The sequence below is a fragment of the Chroicocephalus ridibundus genome, chromosome Z (genome assembly GCF_963924245.1).
Source record: "Chroicocephalus ridibundus chromosome Z, bChrRid1.1, whole genome shotgun sequence".
NCBI classification, from domain to species: Eukaryota; Metazoa; Chordata; class Aves; order Charadriiformes; family Laridae; genus Chroicocephalus; species Chroicocephalus ridibundus.
Window position 1 is genome coordinate 65,652,756 of NC_086316.1, and position 26,028 is coordinate 65,678,783.

At 40.8% G+C, this 26,028-nt stretch overlaps 1 protein-coding gene across 6 annotated transcripts in view; it reads left to right on the forward strand.

Moving 5' to 3' along the window:
* Positions 1–26,028, forward strand: part of PDE4D (phosphodiesterase 4D) — a 409,683-nt gene that overhangs the window by 344,670 nt on the left and 38,985 nt on the right. For all 6 annotated transcript variants that reach the window (XM_063319799.1, XM_063319800.1, XM_063319803.1 and 3 more), the window contains one exon: positions 9,619–9,731. In XM_063319799.1, the coding sequence (XP_063175869.1) occupies positions 9,619–9,731 (113 nt within the window). The remainder of the gene's footprint in view (positions 1–9,618; positions 9,732–26,028) is intronic.

The following is a 26,028-nucleotide window of genomic DNA, read 5'->3' on the forward strand; positions in this document are numbered from 1 at the left end:
AGGGGAAAAACCTCAAGCAAGGCATTTGTGGTGTGCATCTCTGCATCTTCTCTTGGAGCTGCTCCACTTTGTATAAATAAGTAAAGAGTTGAACCACAGAGATACTGATTGTTTGCAGGGCTAGGTGGGGAGAAGATTCCTTTTTATTATTTATCCATACCGAAAGAACTTAAGCGGAAAAAAATCAACAGATCCATCTCAAAAATAGTCAACAACCCTGTACTCAGGGTGCTCACACAGGATGTGAGAAACTAGTACAGACTTTTGAACCTTCTCTGTTCCAGTTGCATAATAATCAGACTATTTTAGGGTAACATTTTCTTCTATTGTATTTTAGGGGACAAAAAAACCCCACAACTTTGAACCAGCTTGGTGTTACCTTTCTGTAGAGTAGGGTACGTATATGTTGTGGGGTTTTTTTAAATCTCCAAAATTTTCTGGCATGAAAAAAAGTTTCCCATCAGTTGTAATTTGGACCTATATTCATGGGAGGAGAAAACAACATGTTGGGCAATCTTTCTCAAAAAACAAACTCCTGAATCCAGTAGATTAATCATTAATGTAATGTATCTCACCTTCACCTGCACCTTTTTGTTCTTACTCTGCTTTTGGTTTCTTTTATTTCATCTACCTAAAAATTAGGGGCAGGTCATCAGTTGATATGAAAGAGTGCGTCACCACATAAATCCAAGCGCATGGTACGGGGCTTCTAAAAGAAAATATTAGGAAAAAATTCCTTCTCTGTGTGCTTCAGGGAAATGAACTGTTAATGAATATTGTGAAAGAGCTGAAATTTTCTGTAAGGGAAAGATTGACACAGTGTTTGTCAAGTTCTCAACTTGACGCATGGAGGAGCAGGTTGAGCTGTCTTGTGGTTTTTCTGGATGACGTTTGTCCGTTGCCTACCTGTCATCCAAAACAAACCCTATCCCAGCCTGGCATTTTCACAGCTGCAGAAACAGTGACTGCTACTTACGATGTCAGCTCAAGGTTAGTAGCCTCCGGGATAATTTCCTGAGGCAATATGACACAGAAGTGTAGCAGAAATAATGATTGACTCATTGTCCAGTGTAAAGATAATGTGTGACTAACACAGTTCATTCAGTTTAAACAGTAGGTTTCTTATCTATGACATAAATCTTATAATAGTGAGGCATATCTGACTTCCAAAGGAGTGTTTGTGTTCCTCCGAAAAAAAAACCAAAAATCATACCAGTGGAAACAGTATTCTCTTAAAAACAGTTTAAGTGGGAAGTGAGATTGTGCTTAAAAAACTGGGGGAGAAGACCCACCGTTTTGATGTATTTGCACCATCTATTATATAATGCGATCTAATCCTGAGTGGAGCTCTTGAGCACTACTATAATAATATTTTGAATATATTAATAAGCAATGATACTAAACAAAAAAAAGATTATAAAAATATTTATGACAACAGTAAAGGTTCTGTTAGAATTATCTTATTCAAACCAAACCAAGTTTATCCAGCTCCTTAGTCTTATCATTTGTAGGCAAAAAGCTTATTCGCTTCTTCAGGAGTGTCAGAGATAAGAGTGTAATTTTACAAGAGGTGCAGCAGATGATCTGCTGATTTTATAGAGTGAGGGTCTGATTCAGCACATACTCACTGGGAATAACCTATCAAGAGCATCTATTCAGACAGGAACTCACATTTTCCTGTTGTCTCTGGTAGGGCACGAGTCCAGTGATACGGAGTGTGCTGCAAGCCTAAAGGCTGATTCAGACATCACTTGACCTGAGAGGGAAGCATTAAATCTAAGTAAATACTGAAGCTAACATCAACGCTTATTGGTTGCCTGTGTTCCTAGTTTAGGGGAGAGTGCAAAAGTGTAGCCTATTTGTGCCATGTAAATACACCCCAGCTAATAGGGTGTGAAGGGAAGAACATTTTCTTAAACGGGAAGGAGAAAAACTCTTTTCTGCTACTGCCCTTTATGCTGCTTTTGGGAATGAAGATGAGTAAAGTTGCGTGTTCTTGTATTTCTTCTTTTGCTCTGTTGGGAAGAGAGCAGGCTTCCTGCTTACCCCACCTGGGGCAAGGCTGAGAGGTTTCCTCTCTCCTGCTATCTCCAGGGCCCCAGTCACCAGCTGCTCTCTCTTGCCATCGGTTCATTTATTGACCTTATCAATATCATGCAAATCTGGTTCAAATTAGAATTGCCACCAGAAACACATGGGACGTTTTTAGAATGTTTTCCTTAGTAAATAGGTGTGTATTACAAACAGCCACTTAGTAACTTTTGAAATCTTTGACCACTGTTAACTAAATCTGATAGTGATGTAGTGATTTATGAAATTTATTAAATATAAACTGTGTAGAAGTGGGCAACTTCATAGAGGAGTCTATTAACACTGTATCTTAAGAAAAAAACCCTGCAGTTTGAGCACATTTCTGGTTAGACACCAGAGGATCTAGATGGAGAAGAGCCAATGTGAATGCCTCAACTCTTGGAAAGCTTTCCTTCAGCTTTCCTGTTTTACCAGACACCAGGAACTCTACTGAGGTTTCTCTGGCAAAGACCAGCTGAAGCGTTTTCTAAACTTTGGCATTTATAATTTTTTAATATAGCGTGAGCTCACGCTGCACCATCGAGTGGCTGAAATTTAAAAGTCATATCCTCCAGGAGACACAAATGCTTAGGGAAACAGACTTTGTTCGTTCTGGTATTTACAGATTATCTATAATTTTATTTCATTCTGCAATGATTTCTGAATATGCATTGGTAAAGTTTTTGAGAGGAACTCTCAAAACCGAACGGGGATGCTGAATTTTTTTCCCAGGTGGGACCCCCAATTTTCACATTTCAGCTTGATCTAAACAAGTTCCAGTCGGTAATAAAGTTTTGTGACAGAACAGAGTTTCTGTGTCCTGGAGCTATTGACATCTCAGACGAAACCAGCAATAATCTGCTTAAAAGTGAAGTTGATGGCTTCAAATGGGCTTGTATTGTTTTTTGATGAAAACTTGAACTATTGCTTTGTATCCTGATCATATGTTCTAAGAAAGTAGGAAAACAAAATTGTCTGTAGGTCTTTTTAACATTAAAGTTTTACCCATATAAATTTAGTGATTTGTATTTCTTGTTTTCATTGCAACGTCCACAATAATATACATGAGTTGTGCTCTTCAGCAGAATCCTGATGGGGATAATGTAATATCCTTTGATCCTTTCTACTAGGGCCAGAGAACAGCAAACATGACAGCTTGGCTATTTGAACCACCCACCTTCTGCCAAAAATGGCTTTTATTTTTTCCACTGCTAATTTAATCACAGAATCACAGAATGGTTGAGGTTGGAAGGGGCCTCTGCAGGTCATCTGGTGTAATGTCCCTGCTCAAGCAGAGCCACCCAGAGACAGTTGCCCAGGACCATGTCCAGATGGGTTTTGAAGCTCTCCAAGGATGGAAACTCCACAACCTCTCAGGACAACCTGTGCCAGTGCTCAGTCCCCTCACAGTAAAAAAGTGTTTCCTGATGTTCAGAGGGAACCTTCTGTGTTTCAGTTTGTGCCAGTTGCCTCTAATTTTGTTCTGCTTTGAAAATCTCTCACTTCTCTCGTAATGTTGAATGAACAGCAGTATCGTCCTCTGAAGCAAACTTTTTTACAGGTACAGGGAGAACTGATCTTGAGGATACATCCTCTAACCTAGAAAATATATTTTCCATATGATACAAGAAATAGGGTAAGAAAGCAGCTTGAGCAATGAATCCATTGTTGAACTTCTTGCCCATAAGCCTGAGTACAGAATCACCACAATTACAACTGCTGGGGAAAAAAAAAAGAGAGAGATTTAAAAAGAAATTGAGCTTTTCTCAAAATGCAGTTTGTTCATGAAAAGAAAGCAATAAAAATGCATGCAAATGACATTTTGCTACTTGCAAATCAAGAGCCTTCCTCTTTTTCTTTATTTTGCGCAAGGCAAGGGAGTGACAGTGGTCCTTGGGGCAGATTCTAACAGGCAGTGGAGTAAGGAATGTATTAGTCCTTTGCCAAAGTGGTCGGGGGGAAGGGAGCACTGGGTAGGGATGTGCAGTAATGAAGGAACGTTCTTTTGGCCTTGCTGGATATTTGATAAGAGCAAAGAGTGAATCCAAACATTCACACTGCAAAAATTTTTATGTGCGCTGTCATTAAAGCAGTAAATTATTTAAACATGCTGCATGTACTGAATGTGCATTTTCCTGCTTGGCTTCGATGAAAGATAATTTTCTGATAGTCTGCTGTACTGCTCTGGCATTGCAAGACTGTTTCTTAGAATGAATTTGCAAATATTTAATACTTTCAGACTTTAGAACAAATTATATCAGTACGAGAAACTTCATTCCATAGTTTTTTCCATGAAGTAGACCAAATGTTTAACAGAAAAAAACAGAGGAAGCCAGCACAAGTAACATCCCCACATAGTGAAACTGACCTACATAGTGAGAGCCTAATGATAGAGTTCTTCTATATTTATATGAGTCAAAAGTGCCTTATTTGCTCTGAAACAACTGTAATAGGCCTGCACCAAGAGCCCCAAAACTTCGTAGATATTTGCAGCCTTCCTCTTACCTGGTTTTGTAAGAATATAAACACATGTTATTCATACCTTTGCCCTTGAAATACAGTCTTAGGGTATAGAGATATTGTTGTATGGCATATGTGGATTTCTCTGAGACCATGAGAGAAATACAAAATGTTGGGGGGAAAAAAGCCCACCTTTTTTCCTCGCTCCTCATTTAATGTGTGTTTTGTCTACCTATTCCTTTATACAGTCCTTTTTTATAATATAAGCGTAGTCAAGTATTTTGACAAGTTGTGCATAACTGGACTTTTATCATTTTGCTCCTATTATTTCCTGGAGGTTACTACATTCTCTGTTCAAGGAGATAAGGCAGTTTCTGTAGCCTAAGGCTAGTGCTACTGGCATTGTATGAAACAGTAAGTTGGGGGAGTCCTGCAGTTCATCACATCCTGAAAGAGGACTAGTCCTGGTCACTGGGATACGGTCTGTCTATGCATAAGGCTACTAAACGGTACAAGTTTTTTTCTTCACTAGCATGGAAACTTGGAGAGATGCCTGGCATGGAAGAACGTGAGTGTTCAGACTGGGACCGTCAAAGCAGTTTCTGAGAAACCTGCTGCAGCTGAGTTGTCTTCCCAGATGCTTGTTCCAAAATCTGATCAAGAGAATTTTGTTTTACTTGCGATTGTGGAGGGATGTCTGCAAATTTCTAGACGTTAAACAAAAATATGTTTCATAATCACATTTTAACAACAGTTAGATATATGAACACTCCACAAAGATAGCCTGTTAAGTCACAAAATTTGTGATTTTCTCAGTAAAACCTAAAAACAAAATTAATTATTTTTCAATTGTAAAATGGGTGACTAAGAAAACAGAGGCTATTTCTATGCTGAATCAGTGCTATGTTTAATACATCATGCCAACATTGGCAAAAATGTCAGTCACTTCAATATATAGGCCATCAGCTAAGGCTGTAAGTACAAACATCCTCATTTACAGAAAAATTCTTAGTTTGAACCACAGAGGACTGAAATGCTATAGTAGTAAGAGAAACTGAAACTCTTGGCCCAGCAATTCTGTTACTCCAAACTTCAAGCTTACACTAGGTGGAAGAGCAAAAAGGCAGTCAGAAAATTCAGGGAAGGTGTCCAGGGTCTGAGTCTCACAGTAGATCTTCATCTCGTCTTCATTTAGATTAGCCTGGAGGTTTCCAGAACTGCTTCCAGCTGCCTGCATCCACCAAGCCTATCTGGATCATGCCACTACTCAGCAGTGACCTTGTCTTGCCTCCAAGATGCTCCCTGTTTAAGGCAACACAGTGGTCAGAGCACTTGGCCACTGCGTGCTTGCTGAGTCAATTCTATTGCAGCCTCTGTGCATCACTCAGACAATCTCAACCAATTGGACAACAATGGGAATCTGCACTTAACTTCTTCCTTCTGCTGTGCTGAAATTCCTTAAAGTACTGAAAACCTTAGTACAAATATACTAGAGCGTTAGTAGAAAAGTCTAGCATTGCTTTTTGTTTTCTGGGAATAATAGGATGCTGTGTATGAAAATCATGATGAATTGTTAAGTGGACACTATTCCTAGTTATTGCCATATAGTAATTTCCCGTTTGAAAAGTTTGAACAGAAGTTGTTCCCGAATAAGGCTGTGAATGCAAGTACAACTCTCTCTGGTGTTGTGTTAGCAGCTGTGCTAAGAATCAAGTCTTTTATAAAAACAGACAGTAGAGCACCCTTTTTAAAAAAAAATAGATTTGCCCCACCAAATGATTATGGCTGAGCTTTTTGTTTCTGATGGGCTTTCATTTGTATTTTCTACGTACCATACTGAAAGCTACACCTGTGGTAGAATTGTTTGTAGTAGTTTGTGAACTGCAAAGAGAAGATTTGCTGTCACTTCCTTTTTAAAAAAGCACACATGAAATAACATGCAAAGTGCTAAAGCAACTGATGTTAAAATGTATTTCTCTCCTTCTTATTAAGGCCTAATGACATATAAAAAGAAGCTTCAAAATTTCAAAAAACCCTCTCATTTACAGAAGTTAATCTGTTTTAGGACTTCATCACTGGGGAGTGGGGGGGAGGAACTTGGATCATGCGCCTATACCAAAAAACCTGATGAGTAGATCGGTCCTGGCTGGGAATGATTACAGGGTGCTACCTTAGAGGTAACACAAAGGTCAGAAACAGTGTTGTGGGGCTGTCAAAGATGTATGGCTGATAATTATTTTTTTATTCTTAGCTTAGCGGTGACAGGGTGCTATACTTGAAAAGCTGTTAATCTCGACAACATTTCCCACTATATTGTGTAACAACAGAAGTGTGGGCCAAATTTACAGCCTCACTAACGTTTTGGAAAAAGCTTCCCTAGGGTTGTTCTGCCCTTCAGAACGGTGGGAACAAAGCAGTCATGCTTGTTTGATGGGTACTTTGTCACCCTTTTAGAAAGGGTTAGAAAACCCTTTTATTTCCATTTAAGCTATCAGGGCTGGCCTGGCGGCCCTGCCATATGAGAACTGGCAGGAGGTGCTGAGTCCAGCAAGTCTTTAGCCCAGCATTGGCCATCCGTTTACTTCGCCTGAGGGGTCAGTCGGGTCCCCATGGCAGCCACAAACTCTTGGAGTGTGGGAGTCAGGAGCAGCAGATGGTAAGAAACGTCCTAAGGGTAGTGGGACTTCCTTGTGAGTGATGGATTCTGGTTTCTAACGTGCTTTGAGGTACACTGGGAAGGTATATATTCAGTAAAGTTTCCTGAATGTAAGGTGCTGTTGGTAATATATATTATTGCTACAAGGCTAACAAGAAACCTAAGTTCTAAAATAAATAACAAACTGAGCGTTTTAGTACTTTTACCTAAATATGGTATCCCTCAAGCTTATTTTGTTGTTTTCATACTTCTCAGAAAAACCTTACCCTCTTACTTAAGCATCAGAAGGGATGATGTTTACTTGTGAAGAAAAACACAAGTTTCCCCATATCTGATTTTCAAGAACTGCTGAAGGGCAGGCATGCTGCAGGCTAGCAACAAAATAACGTCATACAGATTCGTTTTACCTCAGTTCATTATGCTTTTTATCCTCAATGAAAGCATTGTGTAAGGTCATCAGATAACTATGCATACATTAACCACATCTCCGCTTCATCAAAAGCACGTAATGCAAGACACTTACAATCATATTATAAACAAAGTTATTTCTATTTCCAGTACTGATCTTGATGAAATCTACAGTGTGAGATCAGTAAGCCAGTCGTGTTCAAGAGCTAGTGAGCTGTGATGTCTGCTGCGTTGCAGAACGTCACGGATTCTCTTCTGATGGATAAACAGGATGGAAAATCCTGACTGTATTTGCCAGGGGAATTCTTTTGGATCAGATAGCACTTGTAGTAAGTACGACACGTCTGAAAGAAAGTATTTACAATTCAGTGGGGATGGTTTTTGTTGAGTATCGGTTAGTGTTGTTTGCTGAAGTGGTAGGTTAATCATGGTACAGGCAGGCACTGCAAAATTTTCTTTAAATTGTTCTGACAATTAATCTCAACCCAAACAACTTCTTGCATTGCCTTTTTCCAGAGGTGAATGGACATCATTCAAAATTGTGGAGTGTTTTTGCAATAGCCACAAGTATGTAAAGTTTAACAGCTGTGAAGGAACCAGAAGCTTTTGGGCATGTGGTCTGAAATGTAAAAAGATACGAAGCTAGTATTCTAAATGTTGAGCAGTAATCCACTGAGCTATTTGGCAGTAGTCCATGCTGGGGTGTTTTATTTAAAAAGGAGTTTTAGTTAATTTGTTTGCCTGATTTTTTTTTTGCTTGTCTGACATTTTGAGAATAAGGTTAATGTGATGGGAAACAAGTTAAGGAAGATGTTTTAGATGGGAATAACAAGGCCACTGAAAAAATACTTCTCTACCTTGGATTTATGTTTTCATGTAGCTGATCCAGAAGCATGCATGCCAGGAGTTTCAAAACTCGATGTTTCAGATACACAGCTTGCAAGACAGCGTGCCTGTGCTAAAACTCACTCACCTCTGAGTTCAGTGTGGAGAAGCATTCTCCCCTTCCGATCTACATCAGAAATAAAGTAGCCAGGCTTTTTAGGTGAGGTATAATCCCAGGTATGGGATTATTTTTCTGAAATTATTTGCATACTGACAGATCTGCTGCTGGAGAGTTATTGAAGTGAGTATCTTCCCCTCTATGAAACTTCTGCAAGTTTTAATACAGGTAGCTCCAGTGTGACATACAAAAAATTTTGGTTAAACCATGACTTTCCATGCTGTTATTTGGTCCATTTCCCATATTGCGTTGCTGGGTGCAGATCCAAAACTTTCATCAGCCTTATTTTGCTTAGCGCCAACATGTGATACTTCGTTCACACACACACACACAGGCTTTTGGGTGAGAGCAAACCTTGCTGCAGTTATTTGAACACTCCTTTAGCTCCAGGTACTTCGGCAAGCCATCGTTATCTCGAGCACTTAACACGTGTTTTCACATCTTCCCCACACTTTATAAACATTAACCCCTTCCTTCTCATGGTTCCCCTGTGGGTGGTGAAGAAAATACGGGGACGACGGCTCGGCGGGTGCTCCGCGCCGGGTTTTGCGGGGCTCCCGGCGGAGGATGGCGGGGTGTGTGTGTGTGTGTGTGTGTGTGTGTGTGTGTAACCGCCGCGGGGGGGGACGGCGGGTCCCGCCGTCCGAGCTGCCAAAACAGGAAGCGCGGTGTCCGCGGAGCCGGGGACCGCGCTGATTCATCGCCGCCCCGCCGCCAGGCCCGGCCTCCCGCCGCCGCGGGCACGGCTGCCCGGCAAGGGGCGGGCCCCGGGGCGGGCAGGGCACGGCCGGGCGGGCCGGGCCGGGCACGGAGGCGGCGACGAGGCCGGCCGGCGGAAAGTTTAGCGCTGGCCGAGGTGGCGGCCCCGCGGAGGGGACGAATCGCGCTGCCCGGGCCGGCAATATGAGGGAGCAGCACTCGTGTGCGGGCACCGGGCAGCGGAGGATGGAGTCGCTGGAGCTCGCCGCTAGCCCTGCGAAACGCTTGCGGACTGAGCACGCCTTTCCCTGTCTCTTCGCAGAGGAGGCCTACCAAAAGCTGGCCAGCGAGACCCTGGAGGAACTGGACTGGTGCCTGGACCAGCTGGAGACCCTGCAGACCCGGCACTCCGTCAGCGAAATGGCCTCGAACAAGGTAGGAGCCCGCCGCCCACCCGGCGGTCCCCCCCGCCTCACCCGGCAGGGTTCCCCCGGGCGGCCGGGACTCGCCGGGAGAAGCGGCCCCGGGCCGGGAGAGGCGTCCTCGGCTGTCCTGTGGGTGCTCGGGGGAAGGAAAGGCTTTTGTTGTGGTTTACGCGCAGTTTTTCTTAAATTTCGGGACAAGTTGTGAAAGTGGTGCGGGTCTCGGAAAGCCACGCTGTTACCCTGGGCGTCTCAGTTTAAAAAACACGAAAAGAGGTGGGTTTTGGCTGCAGGCGGTAATGCCTTCAGTTGTTCTTTATTTTCACAGCATCCCATGCTGAAGGCAGGGATCTTTCCTAGAAAATGGTGTAGAAAGTAGCGTGAAAAGGTGGCGAAGTTGGTTCTTGATGCCAGGGGAGCTGCGGGCTGAGTTGTGTTTGTGAGGAGTAACGCTAAGAGCTCTCGTAACGCCATTTGCTGTGAAAGAACACGCTCGGAACCGAGGTCACAAAAGTCGCGATAGACACCCCGGATCCAGAGGTGCCCGTCTGGGACAGGGTGCTCCCGGGAAGCGGAGGATGCCTGGCAGCCGGGGACTGTGCGCCGGCAGCCGAGCCCTGCCTGTGCGTCTGCGCGTGTGTTTGTTTTGCAGCTTGTTGAAGCAGAGTTTCCACACGCTCCATTCATAACTCCTCTTTCTTTCACCTTTTTTTGGTTTGCAAACAAGGTGTAGCTACGTTTCTGGAGTTAATTTCTAAAGCCGAATTAGTACGCCCGCTGTCTTGCTTCAGAATTTATAGTTGTCGTCAACGGATACTCTTGAGTATTTGGGGAGCTACATGTACAATGAAGGAGAAGAAGAAAGTTTTCATAAAATAGGATAGTTTTGCGTCTTAAGTCTGCAAAACCAGCTGACGATCTCAATTTTAACACCTTTTAATCATTTTAGTTGCAATTAGGACTTTTTTTAAAGTCAGAAAATAATAAGTGTTTTTGACTGGGCTTATGCCGTTTTAAAATCCTTTTGTCTTGCTTTGACTGCCCTTACCAAATATCTGCTGTTTCTTATTGACTGTTTTTACGTCCATGTTCAACTCAGCCTGAGTGTGAGATGTGAGATGTTCACACTGTTGCAGGTTTAGTCCCATAATATAATAGCCCTTTTGCCTTTCTTGTCTTTAGAGACACTTAGCAGCAATTAAAATCTCTGTTTTAAGAGTTATCTGCCTGGCATTGCCCTATTCTCAGAACTGTGTTTTCAGTTTTTATTGCCAGTTGAAAGGTTCCATTATTCAGGGTGTGTTGTGTAGGTACAGGCGAGTTACAAAGTCAAGAGTTCCTGAGCATCTTTTAGCACTACTTGAATTTAGGGACGTTGTTTTCAAAGGGAGCTAGATCAGACCAACATGTAGGGCCTGATCTTTCCTTGCAAACAAGTTTGAACATATCTTAAGTTTTGCCAAGTATATTCAGATTTTTACCTAAAGAGGATCTGTTTTTAAAATAAAACGGGACAACTGATTCACATCTTCAAGTAAACACAAAGGTGCTACATCCGATACTATGTTTTGTTTGTATTTGTTTGAACTAGTTAAAGAATTGTTTGCCATCGATTACAGGATAAACATTCTCCACATGTGTTTATTCAAATGAAACGGGAAATGTGATTCAGAAGAAGTTTTTCATCTTGTTGTTTCCAACATAAGGTCAAATAGACAAGGGATCAATGGGGGATACACATTAAACCCAGTTGTCATGGTTAATCTGAAGGTCAGTAAGAGTGATGCCAAGCTATACATCAAAACTGGAATTTTTATATTGTGGTAATGTATTGCCTCAGTCTGGTTGATCTACCAAATATGTATGTACATGTCTAAAGCACTTCATTGCTACTTCTTCTTGTTTCATGTTGCGGTATTTAGGAAGAACCCGGTATTACTGTATTGTGAAAGAATAGCTGCTGTTTGGTTTTGCAGGTCATACTCAATTCTTAAGATAAACCTTTTTTCCCTTTTTTGGGAAGTCTGCCCACCTTGTATAGAAATCTGTGACATCTTTCAGTGTTTGGTTTTTGTTTTTTTTAAGAAATGAAACAAATAATAGTTAAAAAAAAAAAGTAAATCAGTGCCACTAACCATAATGTGAGCAATCTTTAATATAAACCAGCAAGCCCACATAATAATGTGAGAAAGTTTACTGCAGGAGGATTTTAATTTTAGGTGTGAAACAGGTTGTTCTAAAGAATAATTTTATTCTTGATTATTAAAACGTTATCCATCACTTACACAGCACCTCCTATTGTAATATAACTGCAACATCTCTGTGAGCCATACAAGTAAATTATACTGTTTTAGTTTATAGGCAAACTGAAGTAGAGAAACTTTGCTCAAGGCTGAGGACATAGACTTCAGTACAGCAATGAGTATTTAAGAGTACCCAGTTCTGTGTATCCCAAGAGTAAGTCCTGTGAAATCAGATGAGAAAATCAGGAAAAGGAATGTTGTTGGTACACAGTATGGTTTCTCACCATTTTCCCCTCTTTCCCTTTCTCCGGGTTTCTTTAAGAACTAGCCTGCAAGATTGATTGGTGTTTTTTCCGGACTCCCGGCTACTTCCCTTATTTTTTTCCCCTTTTTTTGTTATGTAACAGCATTTTTGTCAGTGTTAGTTTTCCTTATTTTTGTGGACATGTGTGAGACATAAGGGGTGGCATAAGAACTGAGCTCTGCACCTGATAAGAGCTTTTGCCCATCAAGCAAAGGCTGACATAGTAGAGAAAAAAAAAAAATCCAGGTAGGAAGCAGTATTATGTGTCCTGAATGCCTGAAGCAGGCCAGAGAGTGAGTCTTATCTCCGATCCCTCTCTGTGCATGGAATTGGCAGTCTGAACGAACTGTCGATTGCGTCTGTGTGGAATCCCCTTACCATCAGTAATGCCTGCGCTGGGCTCGCGTTAGCATATCCAAATCCAAGGGTATTTATTTTGTTTAGATGACCCTAGTGCTCACTTAGCAGTAGTCTATGACGTGCCAGCTCACAGCTTTGGATGACTGAATGTAGGATGACGCAGATAGATGAAAAGATCCTCCTTCTTCCTGCTTAAAATGGCTTGAAGCAGTAGGCATGGGGTGCTCTCCACAGTCTCCAAATGAGCCCCGGAATGTTGTGGCAGTAAGCGTAACCTCAAAAACTTTGAAAACATGCTCTAAGTATGATCTGTAGGAAGCTAGCCATGATGCTTGGCTGCCAAAGTTACAGCAGGATGACTAGTAATATCCAGATGATGTCCCATTTCCCTGCCATCCCTGTGATAAGCATATTTCCCAGTGCCTGGAGGCATTGGGAATCAAGTAACTGATGGGTAGATCTGTAGTGCAGCCGTACGTGTAGTTCGTAAATAAATCTGGTTTCGAAAGGACATAGTATTTAAAAGTATTGTCAATTGTTGTTATGTTGTTATGAATCTTACAGTGCTTGGTGTTTTCTTAAATACCAGCTTCTGGAATCGGATACTAACGAGAGAATTCCAGCTTCTTTTTAAAAAGAACACAGGAATTTTCTTGTCATCATACTCCTGTAGAAACCCTGTAAAGTCTTGAAAGGCTCTGAAACTAGTAAACAAATAAGAAGCACCTTAAATTTGGAAAATTGAGTAAAATGTCTTTCATTTTTGGAGACCTATTTCTGATTTTCTGTACCATGTACTGTTAATATTGGCTAACGTCAGTGGACTGTGGCTCTATTGTTGTATTTTTCTGCGTGATACTTACTTGAACAGAAATAAATTCATTTTAGGAAATAGTTTGCCAATTTGGGTCACTAAAGATAGGATCCCAAGGCATAATTGCATGCCTCTGTTTAACTGTTGTGGTTTACAGAGATGCTAACCCATATCAGTTTCTGCTAAACTGAATTGTGAGTAATATCTGTGCTGAAAAACATAGTTTTTAGGTGGTACTAGCTTGCTGATTATGACTTCTAACTTTATACACAGGTACACTTTAATATACTTTACAAGCAAATTATCTTTTTAAAATTTCCAGATTGCAGGGTGATTTTCTTCTTATTATTTTAATAATTTGATCTTTTGTAATGAATAACTCCTTTTTTTTTTTTTTTCTGCCAAACAAGATTAAAACAAAAATTAATGGATTTTAAGCTCTCCGGGAGAAGAACAATGTTCTTCCAGTATGCAGTTTGGCAATACCTAGCTTAAGTCAGCATTAATTGTAGATTAGTCAAACTTGGAGTAATACTTATAATGAAACTGATATGCAGAAGTGTATTTTCACTTTGGTAATGATGATTTTGCAAGCATCTCTAGTGTGTTGGTTTTGTGCATCTGAGTATCTGAATTTAGACATGGAAAAAGCTTCAGTTCATGTTGCCTCTGTTTCAGTTTTAAGTTTACTGCAGATGACAGCGTTTTTGCAGGAATTGCTGATAACGGCTAATGAACAAGAGTTTGGAAAAGGTCACTCATTGAGTATTTCTTTCCCACTGCAAACTTAATGTGAATGCCTTTTCTCCAGGAAGCTTTTTTAGGTATCAAAGCTAAGAAGATATAGATTTCATTTAGTTTGACCATGTTAACTATGAAACTGCTTTTTAAGTATAAAGTATTCCACAGTTGTCCAGCTTGTATACCTGTATGTGCAAATGCTCACAGATTAAAGCAGAAGTCTATTTACAGACCGTTGCTAGTGCTAGTTCCTATTAAACAAACTTTTCTGAGATTATTGAGTGCTTTGAAGGTGCCCAAAGCATCAGTGTTACCAACCAACTAACTTCCAAAGACTAAGCTATTGTAATACTTGGTGCAAATGTTAGTGGCATTTTGGTTTATGTTTATGGTCCTGTACTTGTTGCTGGTAATCTTAATGATACTTTATTTTAAAAAATTACCCACCTCTAAACATTTAATGTAAACTAAAGTTACACTTGAAGGAAACAAAGACAACTTGAAATCTTCTGTGCGGTTACCTTTTTTCTTTTTTTTTTCTTTTTCTTTTTTAACATTCCCTCCTGAAGTCCCCTGCCAATTTGATCTGTTTTGTAATCACGTTTTCCTGCTGCAAAAAAGTTATTTTTCCTTCCCTCCTTCAGAGCGCTAAAAGGCTCACACAGGCGACGGGGAGCTGACTAACATAATATCCAGGGAAAGAGTGAGGCTAAACTAATCACTTAGCTGAAATAAAGGGCCGTGTATACATTCCCTAGCATGCTTGGAACAGAAGTGCTGTTTCACCTCCGCTGGGTTTTCCCGGGGGCTGGGGGAGCCCCGCCGCCCGCATTCCTGCATGACCCTCGCTGGGGCCAGAAGACGCCTCCTGCCTCTTGGCAGCTCTTCCCAGGCACCAGCCTCTGGATGGAGAAGCAGCAGCCTGTTCCCACAGGCTGACAGTGGCGCTCTGGGTTTCCCCATGCCCAGAATTTATGGAGCTGACGACAGGCTCAGGCTCCTGATTCAGTCCATTCATCTGTTTTATCTTGGTCTTGTTCTGTGGAAAAGCTTAAGGGCTGTGGTGGTCAGTAATTTCGGAGGAGCCTAGACGGGCTGAGTTGCGAACTAGTAAACATGGCTTATGCCACTGGCTCAGTCTTTTATTAACAGACCATTTTTTAGCATTGTCTTTTTTGAATTCTTGCTGACGGCTTTGGGGACGGGTTTGTTGCACGGTTAGGAGCTTGTCTTCAGAAATAACATTTCATATGTAAGAGCATAATTTTTTTTTTTTTTGCAATACTTTTTCCAAATATGGAAGCTGAGCCAGAGTAAAATTATATCATCTTCTCTCATAGCCACTGATTAGAGTGACCTGTTTCCAATTAAGGGATAGGATAATGTTGTCATATCCATTTAAGAAGATTTAAACGTCCGTCATTCCCTTGGGTTTCAGCTATTGCACGTGAAAAATATATGCTGGAAATGTAAGAGTAGAAAAGAAATTTGTTGTTGTCACGACTAAATTGTTGCAGAGCAGGCAGCATCTCTGTGTTGATTCTCAGATTTAAAGAGCTTGGGTATCCAGATGAAAAACTTGATGGGGTTTGTTGTGTGGCAATCCTCTTACATAATGTCTGTCAATGCCACTGCACTTGTCCAGCTGACATGATGGTTTAATTGGTTCTTTTGTTCCCGGATCTCTCTAGGAAAATCTGAGGATTTGGTTAGCACTTTAGAGTGCTGTTTCTGATGAAGATTACAATTAAGGGGCAGCTGTTAGCAAGAAAAAGCTTGTTGAGTGCAGCACCAGGGAATTTTTTTTATTCATTACGGATTTCAGTTTGTGCAGTGAGAGAGTAAAGGGATACTGATAATGTGGTGGCCCTGAATTTGAGTTAATGCGTATTTGTGCGAGTTCCTGAGTTTTGTTGTGCTTCATATCAAAAGAAAAGAGGACTGTGGAGGTAAGGAAGGACTACCTTCACAGGCACAATCACACCTTCCCATGTGCTGAAGCCAGCCCAAAAGGATTTTAAGACCTCTGGCCTGGAGTGCAGTTTGCTGTGCACAACCTTATTTGCTCCTGTGTAAGACTACTCATGCTTCTGGAGCACAAGCAGACTTGCCCTCGGCTAACGGCAGTGATGACTGAGGTGTTCATATATATGTATATAAAACAAAGAGATGGCACTTTGCTGGCTGTGTTGCACGAGGACAGGCTGCATTGAGGTAACGGGTGAAACTTGCTCTCGTGCATCAACCACTCCTTGTCGTTTATGAACACTTCCATCTCCTCAGAAACAAATGGATGGAGTAGTGGTATCAGTTTGGCAGTGGCTGAATCTCTTCTGTGGAAGCGCCTGCTGCTTCCGTAGGAGCTGTTGAGTTGGTGTCAAATGAGAAAATCATGAAATGCCCCGTTCTTCTGTGGGGATAGTAGGTGGGGGCTTTGGTGATATGATAAAGCTGTACATCTGTTGCTGAGAAAGTAACAAATGTGGTGAGCAAAAAGTTGTGAGCAGATCCTTCTCCTTCTGTGAGTACACAAAGGCAAATGTTCACCTCCCTAGGCCACGACAAGCAGGCACTTGTGATGTGGAAACATCTTAATTGGGTGGTGGGGTGAGCCCCCTCTGCTGTTTGTTGGGGCTCTTCTCAAACAGAAGTTCACCGCACTGGCTATGCTATTCTGGGCCAGCGGAAGGGAGCCTAGATTTGACCCAAAGTGGTCGATACAAAAAAACCCTGGCATTTCAAGGCTCCAAAACAGGTTAGGAATCCTTAATCACAGATTCACTCTGTACTTTACATTTTAGAAAAAAACTAATTGATTTCTGCACCTCTCATTCATGGCTTCTTAAAAAGTCCTGGATGTGAGAGCTACATGAGAGGAATGATGCCTCTCTGAGGGTTGCTATGATTTAACACTTTTCAGCTTTTTTGCTGCCTCCAGGATTGCATAGCTTCCCAGTCACTAATAACTTCATAATTTTTTCCATAAATAATAAGCAAATGGTCCATACCAGCACACGAACAGCCCTTTTTGTAGCCTCTTTAATTATAGGAAATGCCATAGTGTGAAAGATTCTTTCCTTTTAGTGTAATGGCACAGAACAGTATAGACAAAATGTTATGGAGTAAATAACTAGGACTTGATGTGGGAAAATAACTTTACTTTCAACTACCATAATAGAGGATTTGAAAATTATGACGTTTTTCCAGAAGTTGACTGATTTAAAATTAAAATGCAAACATTGATGTGCCTTTTTGTAGCACTTACAAAAAATAGATTATTTTTCTTTCAAAGATTTGGCCTGGAGAAGGCATCATGGACATGAGTACTTTGTAACTTCTTGCTTAATAATAAAGGTGGAATTCATGGCTACTGAAAGGCATGATAAGTATCTAAACCCTTGTGGCTCCTTGTGACTGTTTAGAACGAAGAACTCCCGCATTGTATTCACAGTAGCATACTGCTGTAATCAAGGTTAGACTGTAAGATATGAAGCATTTCAGAGAGCAGTGGCATTTGGGTTTTTTCTCTTCTTTTTTTCTGTTTAATAAATTTTGTGTTTCCAATAAGAGGCAGCTTCTGCTATTTATATAAAGTTTTGGTACAATGAATGTGGCGTCTGCTGAAACATCAGTTCAGCCTCTGCCTCATAAAGAAACTACACTAAGAAACTGTTCTCCCCTCTTAGGTATGTAAGTAGGGGTTTTGGTATTATCTGCCAAAACTTTCCATGTTTAGGAGACCTAGCATAGAATAAGTGTATTATGGATGGATATGCCCTGTTCTGATTTATTATTTTTTAAATACAGCATGTCTCAATAGAAGTTGCTCCCAGTTCCAGTTAACTTGCAGCCAGTCCCCTGTGTAGCTGCAAAAGTGAATGTAGGCAAGCTAAGGTGTGATGGAGGGGGATGCTACTCACCCTGCCTTGAAAACCTCCTGAGCAGGGTGGTGGCCAGCACCTGCCTGTTGAGATGGGGTTCTCCTGGGGGAGCCGTACTGCGGTGCGGGCTGCTGCTGCTGCATCTGAATGTGCAGCCCGGGGAGACACAGCTGCGCGAGGCAGGTTCTGCCGGCCCTTGGCTCTGCTTGCCTGCTCCGGCTGTGGAAACGGGGCTGCACAGGCAATCATACAGCCTGCCATAAATCACGAGCAGCGGGGCAAGCTTAATCAGGCTGATGCGCAGGGCCTGTTTATGAGATTATCTACAAATAAAATTCAAACAGCTTGCTACTTCTATTAATTAAGTTGTAATGAACTAATGTATGGTCAGCTAATGAAATTTAGCTGACTGAATAGTTCCATAAGATTCTTACAAGTTCTATAAGATTCCTCAGCAAGACAATCTTTAAGTAAACCCTCTGCTCATAATTGCTAAGGAAATGCACCTGGTTTGTGCATTTTTGCTATTGTATTTTTTGGGGGATGGAAAGCAAGAGGACAAAGGAAAGTTAAACTGGCAGCAGACATTCCAGTTAACTTTGATTTTGATCTTTTATTACAGATAAGAAATGGCAGAGTTGTAATTAATATGGATATGTAGTTTTCCATAGTAATAGTTCATCTTTCCTGATCAAGCATAGTTTCTAATTTGAATAAAAAGTATGGAAGTAGCTTATGGATCTGTTCAAAACAGCCCGGAATATAAAACACATAACATCAGTACCTGAGCTAGCTTTTCACCTGGGAAACAACACAGATCTTTGAGGTCATTTTTTCATCTACTTGTATGGCAAGTTACATTTAAAAAAAATTGCCTGCACTGTGGTGGACCATGACATTCATGTCACTGGACGTACAGATCAGAAGTATGTCACAGATTGGAAAACTGAGGTGGAGCAACTGAGATACGTTTGTGATGGTCCAAGTCTGGAAACGTACTTCAGGGTGTCTTGTCGCCGCTGTCGGGTTGTCCAGCCATGCTGTCCGCTTGGTGTCCACTAGCTCAGCGGCAGCACTCCCTGCGCCCCCCACTCCATATGTTCACCTGTAAGTTAGGTTTTCAGCTAGGAAGATCGCTCATTAGCAGGTTTCCTGAACATCAGAATGCAATCCACTCTCATCAACACTAGACGTTGGCAAAATATTAATGAGGAAGCACTTACTTTAATGTGCAGTAGTCCAGGTTGGTTTTCATGCTTCTCCATCATTCTCCGTCACTAGTTTGGTGTCCATTAATGGTAGCTTTTCCTTGCGTGTGCTTCTAAGTACCGTATACTAACTGGTGGTGTTTTCTTTTTGCCTGAAGTTTGTCTTTTTGAAGAAATTTATAAGCAGTTTTTTCAAAGTCATAAAGCAATCAAAGCAAAGTCAGTATGCATTTTATTCTGGAATAAACGGTTCGGCCTTGCAGGAAATGTGTATTGTTAACGGCAGCCTCGTAACCATTCCGCTACATTGGCCATATTCCCCAGGTACATAAGACCAGGAGTGTTGTTTGATGGATATAATGCTGTGTGGTTTTTAATTGAATTAATTTACATGATTGAAAGGACCTGTTCAAGCAGGCATTAGCGTATTTAGAGGAGGCTATCTGATCTTCTTATGGCCAAGGTTGACTGCATAGCCTTAATGCAATAATTTTACCCAGAATTACAGACAACCTCACACTGCCAGCTGAGATACTAATGTTTTCATAAACTTGATTTTTGCAATTCAGAACAAACAGTTGTAACAGAGATGTCTTTTCTAATGGCCGAGAGCAAAATGACTAACTATACTGATATTTTAATTACCATAAATCAAATTTTAAGAGGAAGACCATCAAGTGGGTAGGTGGAATTTTATCATTAAATACCGTTCTTGTGTTGTATACTGATGCCTGACAATAGATAGGTTCAGGAAGGCGGCACTGCAGCAGTTGGTACTGAAAAAGTTATTTTAACTGCAGGGACTAGAAATGAGGGTGCCAAATATTTTTTTTCTTACTCTTTCTCAAGGTATTGGTGTGCTTTACCCACCATAAAATGTAAACTGAAAGGTACCTCACCCTGAAGGTTTCTTGTACATAGAAACAATGATTTTCATAATACATCAGCCAGCCATTGGAGCTTCAAAGGGTGGTCTAAATGAAGAGCAATTTTTGCAAAGTGAGGATATAATTCATGTGTACTCGTTGACATAAAGGAGCAATTGTTAGTTTTCAGAGCTGATTGAACAAAGAAAGGATAAACACCCAAGGTGATGTTTTGGCTGTGCTCTTTAGCAGTGTTTCTACAAACTTCATCCTTGGGACGCTGGAAAAGTAGTGCAACTCCAGCACGAAGGAATGGTAAGGAAAAGGCACAATAGGGGTTAGTGCAAGAACAAAAGAAAGAGCAAGATAGTGCTGTTTCATTAATAGAGCAAGAAAGAGTTTTAGGAGTAGAAACAACTGAAAAGTAGGCTGCCAAGTAGATGTAGACTGGAGCATCCTTGAGCATGTTATAATGAAAAATGGGCAAGATGGGCTAGAAAGTAGGCTTTTTATGCATGCAATCTTTTGAGCAGTTAATGTATTTTCTGTGCTTGAAATTTGCCAAACTTTATTGGTGCTGTTATAAGTAATGACAAATACAAGGAATATTTGAATTTTTATTTTTTTAAAGATTTGCTAACCTTTTTTTTTATTTTTTGAGAAAAAAGTTTTGCTGTGCTGTGTGAGTCTGCAAATGATTTTGAAGGGTAATGACTGGGCTCTAAGCTTTGCCACTGCTGGGTTTGCTGGTGGTTGGTGTTGTGGAGTATGTCAGCAGTATCGCGAATCTTTGGCTATTGTTGGCAAGCTTTATTGCCACAAACAGGGCATTGGTGTCTTTGTTTCCTGCTGTATGATGTGTGGGCCCTGATACATTAGAGGTGATGCATGGGTAGAATGAAACAAGCTATGAAATGCTAGGAATACATTTGAAAGTTAATGATGAGCAGGTTTGTAAAGATTGTAAAGTTGGTGGTTTTTTGTTTTTTTTTTTACTTTCCTCTTGATGTGTGAATTAAAATTGTCACCTCTGATGCTCAGTGGTAGCATCTCGGGACCCGGCGGGACAGACAGGTACTTGAAACCTTGCAAAACACAGTGTTTATTTTGCTTTCTAAACATGTGGTTCCCTGTGATTCTCCCTTCCTAGCCTTAGCTCACCCGCGTCCAGCTTTTGCTGCCACAGAAGACCCGAGTGCAAGGGACTTCTGCAGCCCGGCTCTGGATGGGTTATTTGCGTGCTGCCTAACGAGTCTGGGAGCATCCCTTGTGTGGGGCGTTGCAGGGAGCATGCTCAGATTCCTCAGCATCTCTGTCCTCTGCTGCATGCTGATCACCTCGCGCCGCCGCCGCTGCGGATGCGCGCTGTGCTGATGCAGGCACCATAATAGGAAGCACCTAGGCCTATCATAAACAAACAGGTCTGGGGGGGGGGAAAAAAAAAGAAAGAAAAAAAAAGTGCAAGCCTGACGTGTGGTGTGGCCATAGCAACCAGCAGAGATGAGGGTGCCATTTTGGAGTAAATGCAGGCTAGTGTGGCTCAACAAGAAGCCAGAAAGTATCTTTGCTGGATTTACAAAGCTGTTCTGTATGCGCACGTCAGGGGTTTTCTGAAACACACTACTTGCGAGAAGACAGCTTACAAAAAAAAAAAAAAAAAAACAAAATCTGAAATTAAGTATGTAAGGGTGTCTTTAAATGAAATTATTTTTCACTTGCAATGGAAACTTTAGCTGGAAGATTTATAAGCACGTTTACTCCTGAGAAATATTAATGTGATGAATTATTTGACAAATCATAAAATATCTCTTTGGATGCATAGACCTTAAAGCCCAGAGCTCAGATTTCTCAGTAAAATGACTGTGTTTTTCTTGTACTATGAAGCATGGCCAAAGTTTTGTATGTCTGAATACTGGACACAGGTAAGATTGCATTTCATAATTTGGTAATAAGTTGCTTTTTTTTCTTTACTTAGCACCAGTAAAAACAATTCTAGCTGGGAGGGGGTTTCTGCAGCTCTTTTTGGTTATTGCTAGAAAGGTTTCACAGGCTTTATTATAGGAGAGCTCTTAAAGCTCATCACTGTGAAGGTGATGCAGCCGGTTGATGCGTAGTCAGAGCCTGGCATTTCTAGCACAGCTTTCAGTACATCCCTACTTACAGAACTTGACTTTTAAAATGGGTTGACTAAATTTTAAATACAAAATTAATTAAAGTGCTGTGGAAAACTTCTGCAGAAACAAATCTTGACATTTGAGGGCTAAAACTTAAGTAATGATTTTTCTTTGGTGGTCAGGAATATACATCTGTAATCTGATCTTTTGTTTCACAGAGCTGTGAAAGATAGATTGGTTATAGAAATGATATAACAATACAAAATAAAGCTGTGCTGTCGGGATAAGTTGAACTGCAGGAAGAAAAAGAATTTAGTAACTATGTTGTGGTAGACTTTTTTTTGTCTTTCCAGGTAGATACTATTCCTGTGCTCATGTGTCTTAGATTTTTATAGATGTGGTATAAATAAAAGCATGCTGATGTACATCGGGATTTTAGGTTTGTTCTTGCAATTATTATCAGAGCTCGAAAAATGTCCTGGTTGTAGAAAACTAAAGCTGCCTGACTGACCTGAGCGGAGGGTGCATGGAAAGGTGTTGGTTGTACATTTTGTTACACCCCGTCATTTGAATAGTCTATGTTATTATGAAACTGTGCCTTAATCATTCATGGGGGAGGAGTCATCTGGGGTTTGGGTTTTTTGTTGGTTTTTTTTTTTTTTGTTCTTTCTGCAGCGTCTTGGCTGCGGTGAAATGGCACGCTCTTACACAAATCTATCTGTTCCCCAATCTTGTCTTTTCACCCTGTGTCCTGCCCGGCAGTGGTCTCTTCCTGGTGTCGGAGGACGACAGTCCGTCTGACCCGCGCTGCTGCCGGCCGCCTGGCACACCGCATCGCGGGTGGCAGCACTGCAAGTGAAAAAGGTCCATTTTGACTTGTACTTTTTCACTGCCAGGGGACTTCAAGGAGCCTGTGGGCAGACTAGAGCGAATAGCTCCGCTTTGCTTCATGGCCCACTTGCTCCTGAAATATTTTCTGATGAGGACCTAGGACTTTATGTATTTGTGCTGTTATTTTAATATGAGGTGGTTAATACAGCAGTACCCTGAACAATAGGCAAGGCAAATGTTTGTTCTAGTCGGGAAAAGTTATGTGTTGTGCTTACAGTGGACTGGGCAATATTGGGAATTCGTGTCGCCTCACGCGTGCTGTGGAAACAGCAAAAAAATCAGCAGCATGTGTTTTGTTTTTTTTTTTCAAAGCTGAGAATATGCTTTTTACACATGTAGCAGTAAATAAGCAGTAATTAATAGAATAGGCATATTAATCTCATGAAGTGACTAAGAAAATTAACTTTAATATTCACTGAAGTTATCAAATGTTACATCCTATCTAATTTTAATGGAATTTGCTTTAGACAAGATGTAAACTCCCTAGTTAACTCTATGATCCTGTATAGATGAACTACGTTTGTTAAACCCTTCCTGTTTTGTTCTCTGGTTTGGTGATTGAGCAAAAGTATGTCATTGCGGGGACTGGAAGGTGGTACTAAAGCATGGCTCCTGTTGCCTGGGGCATTTGAACCCGTTGTTCAGAATCAGCTAGAACTTCATCTAATGCCTGATGGAGCTAAAGAGAGTCTTTACGTTTACTTCATCAGGCTATGGATGGAGCCCATAGCTGGTTTTATTTAGCATCATTATCTCTTTAATAAAGAGTTGGTAAAATCAGCTGTTAAGCATGGGCTTCAGAAATTTGGAGGAAGTTTAATTTGTTGCAGACTTTAAGCCTTTTTAACTTTTCTGTACTTTTCATGGCAAAAATGGGCTTGTGCGTGTGAGCCGCCATGTAAATGGACAGACTGATGTCTTTCCGCATCTGCAAAGGTCTCTCCAGTGTTTCAGGTGCTGCTCAGAGCTTTTCCAGCTGCTCTAAACATTGTATGTAAGCATGTAAATGGGCAAAAAGCAGCCAGATTTTCCCAGGTTGTGGTGTTTTGTTTGTTTTTTTTTTTTTAGAATAAAAATGCAAGCCAAAGGTGAAGATGATGCTATATCTATTTAGAGCTTACTGGTTTTGTTTGATTTTTAAGATGTTTTTCAGACTAGGGATGATTTTTAGAAAGACTTGAAAGCGTCTATTTAAGAGGATTGAAATATGAAAAATTACTTGTTTCTTGATAAAATACCTAATAATAATGAAAGGTTAATAGATAATCTTTACTTGAATAATGTCTCTGTATTTTGTGTCCATGTTGCAAGTTCATCAGAGAATATACACCAATCTAATGATGTACTTTTCTTCTTAGGTTCTTACTGGAAACTGATTAGGTTCCACTATGTGATGTTATTTTCATGATTTTTAGTCTTCCTATGGTTTCAAGTTTTGCATGAATGGCAGGATTTGTTACAGTTTAGTGTTCAGAAAAGAAAGTAAGTGACGGTGTGTTATCGTTGATTAAACAGAGGTCTTTCTTACATTTCGAATGAAATCATCTTTAATGCTTTGCTGTTATATGTTTAGAAGTGACCTAAATTATCAAAGCTAAAGCGTACTAGTTAATGCACTACTAATGTACATCTAACCATTTGTTAAATATAAAATATTCACTGGTTATAAACCAAGAATAAAAGCAGTGTTTACAAAGGTGATTACTGTGTGGTGTTACAGTACATACTGGAAATGGCTAAATACAAGCCACATTTGAGCATTTTCAAAGGAAATATTCATTTAGCAATAAAATTTGTTGGTGCTCGGTCGAACTGAAATTGTGCAGGAGCAACCTACAGTAACATTACTGCGCAGTGAGTACATTCATGTGGCAAGTAAACCTTGATACCTATTTGTATATTCCGTACTATTTGTTCTTCTAAAAAAGTTAGCATAAAAATGCTTTTCTACGTTTGAACAATCTGTTGTGAACAATGCAAAAATGTTGTAAAAAAAAAAAAAAAAAAAAAAAAAGTGGAGGATTACTGAAAGAGTGCCTCTGGCCTGAAATCCAGTTCTACGAAGTTAATGAGAAATGCATACGTTTATACTCCTACATATTGTGTGACTTGAGATAATCTTAAAAAAACAACCAACCTAGTGCAAAATAAAACTTAGTGCAAACCAGTCTGTGTTTGGGAGGGCTCGTGGTTGTAGCCTGTGGGCTCCGAGTTGGCGAGGGGCGAACCAGCTCCAGCTGGAGGTTTAAATCACGCGGGTAATAAGTATGCAGTGCAGGAAACTACAGGGCTGCCTTCGGCCTGGTTTTACTATCTTGTCTCCATCTCTCCCGTGTGTACCGGTAAACCCAGCCTCACACTACTCCTAACGGTGGGACTGGAAACCACTTGGGTTTCGTGGTTGTTTGCTTAATTTCACCTAGAGGCACGTACGTGGGTGAAGTGCTCACTTAGACAAAAAAAGAAGCAGCATGTCATGGCTGAGACTGGTTGTTTCTCCTGTTCTGGACAGATAGATCTTCATTTTCTGGTGAATCTACACAGATTAGGAGCCTGTTTAAAACATCTAAATAAATAATCAAATGAAAGGGAGGAAGGACACATTGGAATGAATATTAGTTAGTGAATAGCCCTTGCTGAGTTTTTTCCTTGAAAGAACAATGACACCATCACATGCACTTCAGTTAGGAGTCCAACAGCCATGGTTTATTAAGAACTGGAGCCTAAACCAACAAAATTCCATGAAACGACTCATAGTCTGCTTTCAAAATGTTGGTTATCTACTGTGGATGATTTACAGGCACTTGCAAAGTGATGTTTATGTCAGAGCTGTACAGACCTTGTTGCAGTGTCAGTAGCTACTTCACAGTGCACAATTCTCTGCTTTT